At 39.4% G+C, this 15,594-nt stretch overlaps 1 protein-coding gene across 1 annotated transcript in view; it reads left to right on the top strand.

The window, feature by feature from the left end:
* stt3b (STT3 oligosaccharyltransferase complex catalytic subunit B) overlaps window positions 1–15,594 on the top strand; it is a 106,137-nt gene that overhangs the window by 70,366 nt on the left and 20,177 nt on the right. Inside the window, exons 4-6 of the mRNA XM_073024053.1 lie at window positions 4,282–4,347; window positions 6,629–6,728; window positions 14,775–14,873. Of these exons, the coding sequence (XP_072880154.1) occupies window positions 4,282–4,347; window positions 6,629–6,728; window positions 14,775–14,873 (265 nt within the window). The remainder of the gene's footprint in view (window positions 1–4,281; window positions 4,348–6,628; window positions 6,729–14,774; window positions 14,874–15,594) is intronic.

Raw genomic sequence — 15,594 nt, 5'->3', positions numbered from 1 at the left:
TGCCCTTTTGAGCTCAAGCGGGTTCGGAAGCAAATCTTTCCCGAATATCTCACAGAGAAACTCGGCGAAGAACTTCACGGTTGATCCCTGTTCGGTGGCCTCTGGCAACCCAAGAATTCGGAGGTTACAACGTCTGCTGCGATTTTCGAGATCCACCATTTTGGAAAGGAGTTTGTTACATTTTTCCTCTAAGCTGGAATAGAGAGTCTCCAAGTATCGAACACGACTTTCTAAATCTTCAGAGGTCGAATCGATGCGAGATAAGTGTTCAGCATGTTTGTCCACTCTATCATTGATCCGATCCAGTTTGGCTTCCAGCTGTTTGAAAGCGGTTCTAAATTCCTTTAAAATTTCATCTCGGAGCTGTTCAAGCGCAGCACGGGTCTCAGCCGAGAGAGCCGGAACTTCCTTTCTCCCGGATTTAGAACTCTTGCTAGACATTGTAAGGTAGATGTGTTCACAGGCAAGTAAAAGAAACCGAAAAAGTTCCTAACTAAGGTTTAAAAAATGGAGACATTTAGTGCAAAGATAGCGACAATAACGGAACAAAAGTTCGGAGCAGCTAAGCAATCGCCATCTTACCGGAAGTCCCCTACATTGCCTGTTTGCAAAATTTTCTTCCTTGGGAAGGAGATGAGCTCTCTGCATAATATTCCAGATGCCCTATATAATTGCTGTAAAATATTGTTTCATGGAATCATGAAGAAGGGAGTAGACCATTCTGCTCAGCACTTACATGCTGACCAGTAGATTCCCATCTATTAATTCTATATATACTTGGCCTATAGCCTTCTATATCTAGGTGATTCAAATGCTTATCTAAATAATGCTTGATTCCAAATCAAGCCTCTATTAAATCTCTTTCTTCACTGTGAACTTTACCTGATAGGTCCCATGATCTAGAATTCACTCCTTAAACCTTACTGCTTTCCCATCTTCCTTTATGAAGAGCCATTCAAGCTACTTTATTAATCCAGCATTTGGTTACCTGCGCTAATGGCATCTTATATCTAATCACTTCTATGCAATGCCTTAGGAAGCTCTTCTACATTATAGTTGCAATGTAACAACTAGTGCTCTGTAGGGCAAGGCGATTCCAGGCTCAATCTGGTCATTTTCGTAACAGCAGCTACATCCATCCTTGTTATCACTGACCATGGATGCAGGAATGGTTGTACTTGTTTCATGCTTCTGATTCCTGCTCACTGACTGCTCCGGTAAAAACTCCAGTACATGCTGGATGATGACAAGATTGTTCTCAGCTGTGTTGCTCACTATTATTCAATATCTCACTGAATCTCACAGTTCCGATTCACTCTTGGGGTACCGATGGCACTGGAGTAGAAGCCTTAAGATCCCACCATTAAATCTTTTGAAACTGACTGTATCAAACTCGGTTATGTACTTTTAGAGAAAGACCATATAAGTTGCTCGTAAAATACTTTCAAGGAACAGGACCCACCACTCCCACAATATGCATGACTTATCACACACAAGTAAGGCAGAAGCAAAAGGCCATTCCTTCAAGTCCTTCCTGCCATTTGGTTGGACCACATCTGGCTTTCATACAGACGAAGGGTGTCAGCCCAAAACGTCGATCATTTATTCATTTTCATAGATGTTGCTTGACCTGCTGAGTTCCTCCAGCATTTTGTGTGTGTTGCTTTGGATTTCCAGCATCTGCAGACTTCCTCGTGTTTGCATCTTATTTGTTTTTCCATCTTCAAGTCACATCCATCAATGCCCGTACACTTTGCTAGCATGGCTCCTGCAAGACCCATTCCTGACTCCATTGTTTGTTTAGAGAGCAAACACGAGGAAATCTGCAGATGCTGGAAATTCAAACAACAACACACACAAAATGCTGGTGGAACACAGCAGGCCAGGCAGCATCTATAGGGAGAAGCGCTGTTGACGTTTCGGGCCGAGACCCTTCGTCAATGTTCGAGACTAACATTTCTCAGCCACTTCATTGACCAGTTGATTTGTCCACACTTGTTGGTCAGAAAACACATATAAAGAGGGTAAGAAAAGCAGAATTCCGTTCTTGCAGGATATTTGTAAATGAAATCAGTTTTTATGACAATCTAGTAGTTTGTTGCTTTCATGATCCTGGAGTTTTAAAAGCTTGAGAGTGAACTTAATTGAAAAAAATATGCTTCAATTTAATTCCTCCTGCTCAGAAGCCAACATAATATTTGCCTTCCTTGTGGTTTGCTGTAAGTGCATGTTGAATTTGTGGTTTCCACCATGTTTCCTTGAACACCAACACGTTTCAAATTTTTATCATTTAAAGAGCATTCTCAGCAAATCTGTTTCATAGCAAAGCATATGACCTCATGTTTTTTCCAAACTTGATCTACATGTCTTCATTCATTCAGTAGGTTCGGCTGGTGGCGCAGTGACATCAGCGCCGGACTCCGGAATGGAAGTTCCTGGGTTCGAATCCAGTCGGGCCATTCCTGAGTACGCTTTCCATCCATGCTGGGTTGAGTGTTGAGCTCACAACCCAACCTCATAAAATAAAGAAAAATACTGCGAAATGTCTGTGTGAGGAGTGGCGCGCCACACAGTCTTTCGTTCCCCACATTGTAAGGCATGAAAATGCCCGACGCTGGCCTCTCAGGCCTGAGTCGACGACATCATCATTTATTCATTTGCTAAATTTATCTATATCCCCTGATTATTTTTTTTCTTCATCCTGATCACAACTCATACTGCTACTCAATGTTGTCTTGTGAACAGTCTGATTTTATTTGATAATGTTGATTGGGGAGCTGCTTTGGCACATCATTGGTCGTTGTCCTTTATTGCTACAGTCTCTTTTCTGTCCCTTGAAACAGTTGTCTTTCCATGCCCTGATATTACTTTGATGCTGTGCATTTTGATTTTATTTCCTCTGCTGTACCTTTGTAAGGGGCCTTCTGAATGTTCAGATAAACCATGTTAATTAGTTTGACCTTATCTGTTCTGTCAAATGCGATTTCCCTATTATAAATCCATTCCTGGCTCTGTTCAGTTCTATTATTCTTTTCTAAGTGCTCTGTTACTACTTACTTTATAATCTATTTTATCATTTCCCAATTAAAATGGCTAAGCTATCAGATTTGTTGTTCTCTGCTTTCTCTTCTGTTAAGAACTGTGATTACTGCTTTCCAATCTGCTGGAATAATCCTAGAATCTATGGAAAATGGGATGATAACCAGTGCACCCTCTATCACCACAGCAGCTAAACCTTATTATGCAAGACATCAGGAAACTGGGAACTTAAGCTTTTCAACCCAATAATTTCTGTATTTTTTAAGCATCTATCAATTTTGACTTATGGAAATAACTTTAAGAAGGGAAGATGCCATTGACGAGTTTGTCCCAACAACATCTCCAAAGATATAAATTTGCCCTAAAACTCCTTGCCATTATCACTTAGTACTGTGCACCAAATAGAATTGCTATATTTCACATATAATAGCCAGGGTAAGTTGCAACAGGGTAGTCGTATTATGCATTTTTTAATTGTGCTCTTTGTTTTACAGAACATTTACAATTTTTCAGTCACATACATAAATTATAATAATTTGATTTTGGATGACTGTCTTGAACTCTTGGAGATTTGTAAGCAATTGTGAACCAGAGGTATTCCCCTTTGAAATGTGAGGGGAAACTCTCCACTCAGAGAGTTGTGAGAGTGTGAAATGAGCTGCCAGCACGAGTGGTGCATGCAAGCTCGATTTCAGCATTTAAGAGAAGTTTGTATAGGTACATGGAATGGATGGGTAAGGAGGGCTATTGTCCTAGTACAGGTCAATAGGAATAGGCAGTTGAAACGTTTGGCGTGGACTAGATGGGCCGAAGGAACCTGTTTCTGTGCTGTACTTTTATTACTCTCTCAAGTGTTTTCAGTTTAATACTGTTGGCTTCTAGTGATGAAAAGTGTCTTATACAAGCTGTCCATATGTTAATAATGCACTGCATATGAGAACCTCTACATATGAACTGCCATGATATTAAATTCAGAAGTCTAACTTACTTAAGCTTGTTCCTACAAACAGCAGAACTAGTTTCTTCCACTTTTATTAACTGATCTTTTTTTTCATCCTTGCATGCTTTCATGCATTCATGCATTCATTACAATAATAGGGGAGGTTTGACTTCTATATTGATTTTTGTATATTTTCCAGCTTAGGAACATCTGTAAAAATGCGACCCATTCATTACCTGTAGATGGCCTGTGTAATTCTATAGTTTTAATGTTCAATGTAATTTTTGTATGGTTCCTTCTAGGTCAAATCTGTGAAAACGGGCTCTGTTTTTTGGACTATATGTTGCTGCTTGTCCTACTTTTACATGGTAAGGAAGGTCTAATCCTGTTTCATTATTACATGGAGTTCTATTAATGCTAAAAATAATTTGATGGATTATGTTTCTCTTGTTCCTTGTATAAATAAAGCCTAAAGTATGCATTCTCCCTTGCCCTCTTCCCAGAGTACCTATTCTTTTGTTAAAAATCATGTTTACAGAAATTCCAGGATGATTATGTGGGTATATCTTAATCATTTTCTAATCTGTGTGGGTGCTCGGTGAGGATCCTAAGGGCTGATTATCAGAGAATCATCCTTGTTAGTTTGCACCATGCTGTATAAATCAGAGGACACCATGAAGGCTTTAGGCCCTGACATCGATCTTTTTCTGTATTTCTGAAGTCATGGTGCAAAGCTTGATGTATCATTGGCCAAGATGTTCCAGTGCTGACACACCGTCAAGCATTTCTCTGATGGCCTGGAAAGATATATGTATATGTCCAGTCCACAAAAGTAAGGTGAAATCTAATCTAGCTAATTAATATCCCATTTATTCCTGTTTATTATCAGCAAAATGATGGAAAATGTTAATGAAAGTGCCATCAAATAATGCCTATTCATCAATAATATGTGCTCTAGTGCTCAGGTTCGATTTAGCCAGAACTATATCTCCAGATGTTTTTGCAGACTTGATCTAAGTAAGTACAAATGAGCCAAATCTTGGAGGTATGTTTAAAGTGTTAGAACTTGACCAACTTAATATCAAAGCACTTTAAGCTCACAAGCACCAAACATAAAAAAGATACTTCAAAACATTTTTGCTGGAATCTAAAAGCAAATTAAAAACTGGTAATCTGAAATTAAAATAGGGAATGCTGGACATGTGTATCTGGCCAGACAGCATCCGTGGAGGGGGGAACGGATTTAATTGTTTTAGGTTGATTACCTTTCCTTTCATATGAGATCTGGTCGTTTATCAGCAAAGTGATGGAAAATGTCAGTGCTACCTGAGTTGTAGAGTATATCCGGCATGTTTTTTTTTGTTCTGTTACATTCCTGCAGGAATTCCCTGGCCAATGTCATAGACTCAACTATAAGATGCTTTCATGAACCTCCCTCGGTCATTTCCTAATAATTTTAGTGTTTTGAATTCTATTCACAAATCCTTATAATGAAGAAATCCATTCCTGCCTCTACAAAGACTCTTAATAACATTCAGGTAATTCCTCACCATGAACATCCTGATTAGAAAGTTAACCAGACCATCCACATAACTGCTGGACATCAGATAGAGAGCCTTGACATCAATGAGAACAAAACAGCCACCTTCGCTGTTATTCATACAGCTTAAGTAATAAAAGTAATATACAGTATATCATGTAAAAACACAGTTTTCCGTGGTTTCCTGCATAGATTTCACTGGATTAGGAGGTGTAAACATCTGAAAGGACAGTGACAAAGTGTATGGGAACAACCACACCGTTTAACTTCCCCCATCAGCCCTGTGCCATCCTGAATTAAAAATATAGATATTCACTTTATTATCATTGGATAAAAGTCACAGAATTCTGTGCTAACAGCAATACAAGATTGCCTTCATTAACAGGACTACAGTGATTCTCAAATGTAGTAGATAACTGATACCTCAAGGGGAAATATAGATGGGCATATAGGGCCAATTTTACCTGTGATTCTTAATCAAAGCCTAGTTGGCTTTGCTTTTTGAACTTGGCTTGAGGGAAATGTAGATAGGCGTGCAGGACTGGCTCTACCCGTGAGTATTGGGGGAGAGACATGATTCTTAATCCTTTCCTAATTGGCTTTGCTTTTTGAATTTGGCTTGAAGAAAACACATGTTTTTTAATCGATAAATACATATTTTTATAGTTGATTTCAGCTGGGTTTTATTGAGTAGACAGCAAAAAAGAATTTTGCAAGATAATGGTATAGATCAATATCGTGACATTATTAAATGATCCCAGCTAATGAAGTGATATGAATACCAATCTGCAATAGTAAATCAGTAATGGTTACAAAGAGTTCAGTGAGCGAAGTGAATGTGTGGATTGGGTTATCGATTCTTTACCCAAATCCAAGGACTTGGTCTCAACCATCAGTTAATTGGGAAGATTAAAACATATTCCCAATATTGGATGTTTAATTCAAGTGCCTAATCTGAAATTCTGGCATGTAATGTAGCAAATGAGACTATGTGAAGTCCTTATAGTTCAGCATTGAACTTGGGAATCATGGGGCATTTTTCTCATGCATTATAGATGTACTTGTATTTTATATTTTTATTTTGATTTATTTTTGCACCTTGATTTCAGGTATCTGCATGGGGTGGCTACGTGTTCATCATCAACCTTATCCCACTACATGTATTCGTATTGCTACTGATGCAGAGATTCAGCAGAAGGGTTTATATAGGTCAGTAAAGAAATCTACAGACTTAACCTATTCCTTCTGCTACTTAGTGTGCTTAGATTAGATTTTAACCCAATATATCAGCCAATATTGCTCTTCTGTGGATTTACAGAAGGCATTCTTTGTCTGAAGTGGTTTAAAGTTTAAATCATTAGAAATGAATGTGGAGCTATTTTTCTTCAGTCATCAATCAAGTTAAATTTGGTTAACTTATTTAATGAAGTGTTGCAAATTATGCAATCATTTATTTCGTGGATTCTGTCCTCCAGTTATGGCTGAGTGATGTGGAGAGAGGAGAGGAACTAAAATTACTTGGGGGAGGAGATAAAAAAAACTCTCAGACTAGTTAAGTATTTTCCCCTTTCCTCCTCATACCAAATCATTTGTCTGTGAATGAATATCTGGAATCTGCGAGGGTGTATATGAGAGAGCGAGATTTAATAATCTCATTAGGTAGATGTATTCAGACTTCAGTACTTCAGTCCGAATAACATGTTGCAATGAGCTCAAAGTATGCCTAAAAATAAATACCTTGCAAAATTAATGAATTCAATGAATAATATTTCAGAAACCATTTGCTTCATATGGGGATGTTATGAATATTTCAAGCTAAAGTTAAGTAACAGCTGCTGTTGGGGAGAAAAGGTATATTGATATACAGTATAAGTAGAGGCAAGCTGCAGACAATAATACCTGTACCAGGGTGATTTAAATGTGCAGCTTCTGTGTGCGTATAGAACTGTGCAAAAGTCTTAGCATATATAGTTGCAAGAAAAAGTTCGTGAACCCTTTGCAAATGCCTGGTGTTCTGCATTAATTGCTCATAAAATGTGGTCTGATCTTTCTTCTTAGTCACAATAATAGACAAAGATAATCTGCCTAAACTAACAACACAAACAAGTGTACTTCTCATCAATACTAAGTACACCATTTAAGTGATCACAGTCAAGGTTCAAAAACGTATGTGAACCTCTGGGGTAATGGCTTCTACAAAAGCTCTTTGGAGTCAGGTGTTCCAATCAGAGATGAGATTGGAGATGTGGGTTGTAGAGGTGCCTTGCCCTATTAAAAAAAACACAAACTCAGGTTACTGAAAGAGCCTGATCTTCTCAAGAAAGATCAGTTTATGTGCATCATGCCATGATCAAAACAACTTTCAGAGGACATTAGAAGAAGAATTGCAGTGATGCATGAAGCTGGAAAAAGCTACAAAAGCATTTCTAAAGACCTGAGTGTTCATCAGTCCACAGTAAGAGAGATTGTCACAAATGAAGGAAATTCAGTACTGTTGCTACTCTCCCTAGGAGTGGGCATCCTGCAAAGATCACACCAAGAGTAGAACATGCAATGTTAAAGGAGGTGGAAAAGAACCCAAGGGTAACAGCAAAAGTTCTGCAGAAATTTCTAGAACTTCCTAGATTCTGTGTTCATGTGTCCACTATAAGAAAAGCACTGAACAAGAATAGTGTTCATGGAAGGACACCATGGAGGAAACCACTGCTCTCCAAAGACATTGCTACAAGTCTCAAGTTTACAACAGACCACCTGCTTCTCAGATAATGTTCTGTGGACAGGTGAGACAAAAGTTGAATTTTTTATGTTTGAACATTGCTATGTTTGAAGGGAAAAGAGCACTGCACACCAACAGCAAAATCTCATCCCAATAGTGAAGCATGGTGGAAGGAGCATCATGGTTTGGGGCTGCTTTGCTGCCTCAGGACTTGGACAGCTTGCAGTCATTGAGGGAACAATGAATTCAAAATTGTATCAATACATTTTACAGGAGAATGTCAGGGTAGCAGTCTGTCGTCTGAAGTTTAATAGAAGTTGGATAATGCAACAAGACAGTGATCTGAAACACAAGAGGATAGTTTAAAAACAAGAAAAATTGTGTTTTGGAATGGCCAAGTCAGAGTCCAGGCCTTAAACCAGTTGAGATGCTGTGGCATAAACTGAAACAGTTTTGTATGGAGGAATGGTCTAAAATTCCTCCTCAACATTGTGCAAGTCTGATCAGCAGCTACAGGAAACATTTGGTGGAGGTTATTAATGTTAAATGGCCTAATTCTTCTCCTATGTCTTATGGTCTTAATGGAGTTTTACCAGTTATTCAATACAAGGGTTCACATATTTTCTCCAGCTTGGTGGTGAATGATTAAACAATGTGTTCAATAAAGACATGAAAAATACAATTGTTTGTGTATTACTAGTTTAGGCAGATTGTACTTGTCTATTATTGTGACCTAGAGGAAGATCAGACCACATTTTATGAGTAATTAATGCAGAAACCAGGTAATTGAAAAGGGTTCACAAACTTTTTCTTGCAACTGTATATATAACTAGAGTGTCTAAGACTTTTGCACAATACCATAGTAATTTTATGTATTTCATTGTACTGCTGCCACAAAAAAAGCAAATCTCATGACGTGTGTGTGATAGTAAACCTGATTCTGATATGGGTCTCTATTGTGGACTGAGTGGGAAGGGGGCAGAGAGAGGGGAAATCATGGTTGTGAAAAGGGGAAGGGAGAGGAGAGGGAATGGGAAGCCCAGAGAGGCATTCAGTAATGACCAATTGTTTGGAATCAAATTACCTTGCCTGGGTATGTTTGCACCCGCACTACTCCATGCCCCTGGCACTCCGCTGCCACCTGTCCCATACCCCATTCCAACATCATTTGCTCCTGCTAGATTTACAAACTTGCTCTCTGCTCCACGTTGACAAGTACAGCACTGTCCAAAAGTGTTAGGCATCTTAGCTATATTCATGTGCCTAAGACTTTTGCATAGTATTGTATCTGATTGGAAATTTTGTGGTGAATGCCAGGTGGCAGATCAATTATCTGTTGTAATCAAGGTTTTTAGGTATGGTGAAAATCTGATGGACTAGATAGCTTATTGAAGGGCACACATCTGTCCCATAAGTACGTAAGAACAGAATTAGACCTGAGGGAATGAGTTCACAGCAGATTCTATAGGCTTATGTAAACATGACACATTTCAACAGCAAAGTGTGTTTCAGAGGATCATCCTTGTAATTCAGGACCCTGCTAATGTGAAGAGAGGGATTTACCGTGAGTGCTAAGTGAAGTATATCCATGACAAATGATTTATCTTTGGTTACTAGCCCTGATTGTGGTGAGTGCCAATTGTTTAGCGTACACTCAGTTGCAAAGGGAAGTTCAAATGGCAGCATTTAAACCCACACGCCTAGCTTACCATAGGCTAATTAATAGACAAAGATAACCAATTCTAACCAACCCTAATGCCCAAGTCCTGCTGAAGGGTTTCAGCCCAAAACGTTGGCTCTTTACTCTTCTACATAGATGCTGCCTGGCCTGCTGAGTTCCTCCAGCATCTTGTGTGTGTTTTACTTGGATTTCTAGCATCTGCAGATTTTCTCTTGCTAAGGATAACCAATTAGAAGCTGAGAGCTGTGTTTAACAAAGTGAATGAAAATCGGCTGCTTGGGGGACTTCCGGTAAGATGGCGATTGTTTAGCTGCTCCGAACTTTTGTTCCGTTACTGTCGCTACCTTTGCACTAAATGTCTTCCATTTTATAAAGCTTAGATAGGAATTATTTCGGTATCTCTTACTTGCCTGTGAATATATCTAACCTACAATGTCTAGCAAGAGTTCTAAATCCGGGAGAAAAGAAACTACGACTTCGTCGGGCGTGATGATGGAGGCGCTTGCAAATCTCCGAGACGAAATCTTAAAGGAAATTAAAACCGCTTTCAAACAGTTAGAAGACAAACTGGATCGGATCAACGATAAAGTGGACAAACATGCTGAACACTTATCTCGCATCGATTCGACTTCTGAAGCTTTAGAAAGTCGGGTTCGATACTTGGAGACTCTCTGTTCCAGCTTAGAGGAAAAATCTAATAAACTTCTTTCCAAAATGGTGGACCTCGAAAATCGCAGCAGACGCTGCAACATCAGAATTCTGGGATTACCAGAGGCAACTGAGAAGGGGTCAACCGTGAAGTTTTTCGCCGAGTTTCTCTGTGAGATATTCGGGAAGGATCTGCTTCCAAACCCACCCGAGCTCGAACGGGCACACAGAGTTAATGTACCCCCCGGAATTCTGGGCACCCGTCCGCAACCAGTAATCTTGTGTTTTCATCAATACCAGGTAAAATACAGTCTGATTGTGGAGGCACATCGCAGAGGCTCTTTTTCTTTCCAGGATACAACCATTCGCTTTGTGGAAGATTTTGCACCCCAGACTTTAAAGATGCGCGCTGAGTATAAAGGCGTAATGAAAGTGCTTTTTGATCGTGGTTTCAAACCTTCCTTCCGTAATCTTGCTGACCTAAGAATCAAGTTTAATACCGGGGAATTCAAGTGGTTCAAATCAGCGAGGGAAGCCGAAGCGTTTGTGGCAAGTCTTCCGGCTATCCAGTCATCTTCGGAATCTGATCGGACCTCCTAAAATGGTGGATAAGTACTCCTCGTAGTAAAATTACTTTCTCTGGACTCGGAATTCACTTGAATCACTCAGACATTATTCACTGAAACTCTAAAGGCTGTTGACAATCTCTCCCGGGATTTAGTGTGTGTGTAATCTATTTTCACCTCTGTATAACTTTACCTACAGAGTTCTACAACTAAATCTAACTTGTTTTGGAGGTTTGAAGTCTTTAGTGAAGGCCTCCCTGTTTGTCGGTTCACAGTTCAACTGCTGATTTATTTTTCCTCTGTTTTAAATACTTATTTATTTTACCTTTTTCTTTTCTTCATCCCCTTTTTTTTCCATTCTCTGAATGTTTTTTTCTCCCTTCTCGGTAAACGGTTGATAAATACTCGTCTTGAATTTACAATTTTCCCCTTCCTCTTTTTTTTCTTTTTCCTTCTTACCTTTTTTTTCCCTTTCTCTTACTTTATCCTTCTATAATATTTCGCGGGTAGATTAGTTTTGGTTTTCTTCCGATTTTCTCTGTATTAAGTTGTATATCTCGGCAGAAGGTGTTCTAATCTGTAGTTATGTTTCCTAGTGCATAAACTAGTTACTGTTTGTTATAGCATTTATACGGAACTGCTGTCAATGACACAGATCTGGATGTTGTATTTGGGTTAATTTCTTTGGTAGAGCTAGCTACTTGTTTTGGTAGCCGTCTAGTTTTGGGTTGTGTGGGTGGGGTGGGTTTTCCAGTTCCAACATTTCTTTATTGGTTAGGACATGTTTATATTTTGTCCTTACGAATCTATGTTTACATCTCTGCTCCCAGACTGCTATTGTACCACTTGATTTTTTATATGCCTGCTGCCTTTTATGCATTAGTAATTGATAATGGCTAGTGCACTTAAATTTGTGAGCTGGAATGTAAAGGGACTGAACCACCCTGTTAAAAGGAGGAAGGTATTCTCACATATTAAACAACTCAAAGCTGACATTGCTTTCCTCCAAGAAACTCATATTCGTTCATTATTCAGTTCTCAATTCAGATTTAAAGTTCCATAAGATCTGGGGGCCTTTTATCGAGTGCTTTCATAACCTTCCTCTTGACTAGGGTTTTTTTTTTTCTTTTCGGTCCCTTGCTTTCAGCTCCCTTTCTTTTCTGGTAGTAGGCATTATTATCCTCTGTTGCTAAGCGTATTCACAGTCTGGGAGTTTGACTGTCCGGACTTATACTCTCTATATTGTGTGGTGGTTGGTCTGGAATTGCTGTTTTTTTTTTCTTGTGTTGTGGGGTTTGGGGAGGACACTAAGCTCACTTGTCTTTAATTTAGGTGCTTTTTTGTTAAATTCTCTTCCTCTGTAGCACATTGATATTGTATGCTTAACCTTGCTCTGTATTAATGCTCCTCATTGGGATTGGGGTTTTTAATTTTGTAAAATGTTTTGAAAAACTAATTAAAAAAAATTAAAAAAAAAAAAAAGAAAATCGGCTGCTTGCCATGATTTGAGATGGAAGACATTTGAAAGATACATTAAGTCAGGGCCCTCATTGGTCTTCTCAAATGGACGTACCTAACTTAGCACATAGAATATATTCCAAAGAATAAGATGCTAAAGGGATTATTGTACAGTCGGCCCTCCTTATCCGCGAGGGATTGGTTCCGGGACCCCTCGTGGATAACAAAATTCGCGGATGCTCAAGTCCCTTATTCAACCTGTCTCAATGCGGTGGATCTTAGGACCCAGCGGAACCCAAGACCTTATTTAACCTGTCTCAGTGCGGTAGACATTAGGACCCAGCGGCAGAGATCTGAATCCGCAGTGTTTCTGTTCACGAAAATAATCACGATAACGATTGAAAATAAAGTGGAAATAATAAAGCGATCGGAAAGAGGTGGAACACCATCGGTCATTGTAAAAACGTTAGGCTTTGTCGGTCAACGATCGGAACAATTTTGAAGGATAAAGTGAGAAAGGCTGTGCCCCGATGAAAGCTACAACTATTACTAAACAACACAGTGGTTTAATTATTGGGTTTGGTGGGTTTGGGTTTTTGATCCTCCACATCAACCCGGCACAGTGGAGAGCACACTCAGTAACGATCTGTCACTAGGTCAGACTTGGGAACTTCCCGAGCTCAGCACTGAAACATGTATTCTTAAGTGACTTATATGCATAGAAAGGTAAAATGTATACTATATACGAATGCAAATGTTTGACTAACTGACACTAAATAATACCAGATGTACCTGTTCCGACTTACTTAGTAAGAGAACTTCTGATTTTTTCAATCCCGTTCCACGATAATCCACGCACATCCTCCCGTATACTTTAAATCATCTCTAGATTACTTATAATACCTAATACAATGTAAATACTATGTAAAATAGTTGTTATACTGCATTGTTTAGGGAATAATGACAAGAAAAAAGTCTGTACATGCTCGAACAACAAGTGCTGGAAGAGCACTTCCGGGTTTTCGCAATTCGCGGTTGGTTGAATTCGCGGATAAGGAGGGCCGACTGTATTACTGATATTGCTGTTCTGCCATGAGCCTTGTGCCTAATCCTGCCATCCTGACTGTTGTACACACTGAGCAGGGAGCCTGAATGCAAGGAGTGTAATGTAAACCCCTGGCTTCCCATTCCATTGTCCTGTCGTGCCAGGCTCAAAACCAACGGCCCTGTGGCTCTGTGTGGAGAGGCTGCCTGTGAGGCCTGGTGCTGTGACAGACAGGACAAGCGGTGTTGCCGCCTAACGCTGTGTTGTGGGCTTGGTGCTGCTTTCTGGTGAGTTTGGCCCGTTGCAAGCCACCGGTAGTACCTGTCCCACATATTGGCAAATGATCTGAATTTTGTGGTTTCCCTCATTAGATGTGATGGAAGCTGCTGTCTCATTTCTTTGGCTGCACAGCTCCCCCTTGCCCTGAGATTTCTCTATGGGAATAGGCTTCCGCCACATCCATCAATCAGTAAAGAAAGAACCAGAGTATCCAGGCAGACTATCAAAACGTATAAAAACCACTGCTTATACCCAGCAATAATCCACACTTGCTGTGCCAGCTAGGGCTCAACCCTGAGCCTAGGATGTACGTAGGGTTCCTCAGATCTGTTAGTGTTCACGCCGGGGAATCGAGCACCAAAATGCATTGGAGCTCTGTAGGATACTTTTAAGATGGAGACTTCTGTTGAAGATCTCAGTGAACTTATCAACAAGTACAAGAGTTTCCAGTTGTACTGGTTACTTTTAACCAGCTTTATTAACATACCTAATCATTTATCTCTTGTTTCTTACCCGATATAACAATATTCCCGATTTCCGTGTTAGAGGATCTTTTCTTTGCCCCAGAACTTTTGTCAACAGCATGGAAAATCCTGCTCATTGGCAACTATCAAAATATGATTGGTTTGCTAATATCTATATGCGTATTTATTTGGAATAATGTTTTAATTTGAGCTTCATGATACTGTGACACATTTACTTCTCAGAATTAAATAATGTAGCCCAAAAAAAAAATGATTGTGGCCTTTTTCCAGCAATTAAAAACTGATTTTTTTTTAAGTTTGAGTACTTGGGAATAGATATTTGTAAGGAAATTTAATTGTGAAGTATTTGCTTACTTAAAAAATGTAAACTTTTACAGCTTACAGCACATTCTACATCGTTGGCTTGATCCTATCAATGCAAGTGCCATTTGTGGGGTTTCAACCAATCAGGACCAGTGAGCACATGGCGGCTGCAGGTGAGCGGTTTCATTTTAAAGTGCGGTATAACTTTGTTCTAAAATCTTCTGTCCTCGACTCTGTGATCTGTTAGGTGTTGCTGGCTCTTTCTTCGTTTGCGTTTAAAAATTATCTTTCAGAAAAACATTTAACGTAATCAATCCGGAAATATATAGCTGAAGTTTAATGTGTTTATTCTATTAGAGATGCTGCAGCTTCTGGATGTTGGCATTATGTAGTGCTTTCAAGATGGATTTGTTATGAAGGTCGTAGTAAAAGTCAAAGCACCCACACTTCCGATATGCTTGAACATTTCCAAGCAACCCCGAGTAATTTTTGAAATGGTTGGTCTGTAGTAGGCAAATGTTAAATTGGCCAAACACTAGTCAAATCTGTCTGTTACTGCCCTGTTTGTATTTAACTTGAAATCTGCATACAGTATGCAACTTGCAGAATGAAAATTGTGCATGTCTGACTGCACTTGCTCATAAATGCTTTTACTGAGGATTATTAATGGCAACTAAATGCAGTCGACTGTGACTGAAGAACTACGTTGCTAGTAGGTTATTGCCTTCATCTTTCAGCCTCCAACTTCCAGAAAGCAACCAATAAGTAATTTTCTTAAATTTACCCTTAAAAGCCCACAGCTCCACCTCAAAATGCCACTTTTACCTCTCATGATAGTACATGGGTTTGGGACTGTCACACAAAAGTGCAAGTACAAGGTTGGATATCGCCACT

This window comes from Hemitrygon akajei, chromosome 20 (genome assembly GCF_048418815.1).
Source record: "Hemitrygon akajei chromosome 20, sHemAka1.3, whole genome shotgun sequence".
Lineage (NCBI taxonomy): Eukaryota > Metazoa > Chordata > Chondrichthyes > Myliobatiformes > Dasyatidae > Hemitrygon > Hemitrygon akajei.
Note: the sequence above shows the minus strand (reverse complement) of the source record. Positions and strands in the feature narration are given on the sequence as shown.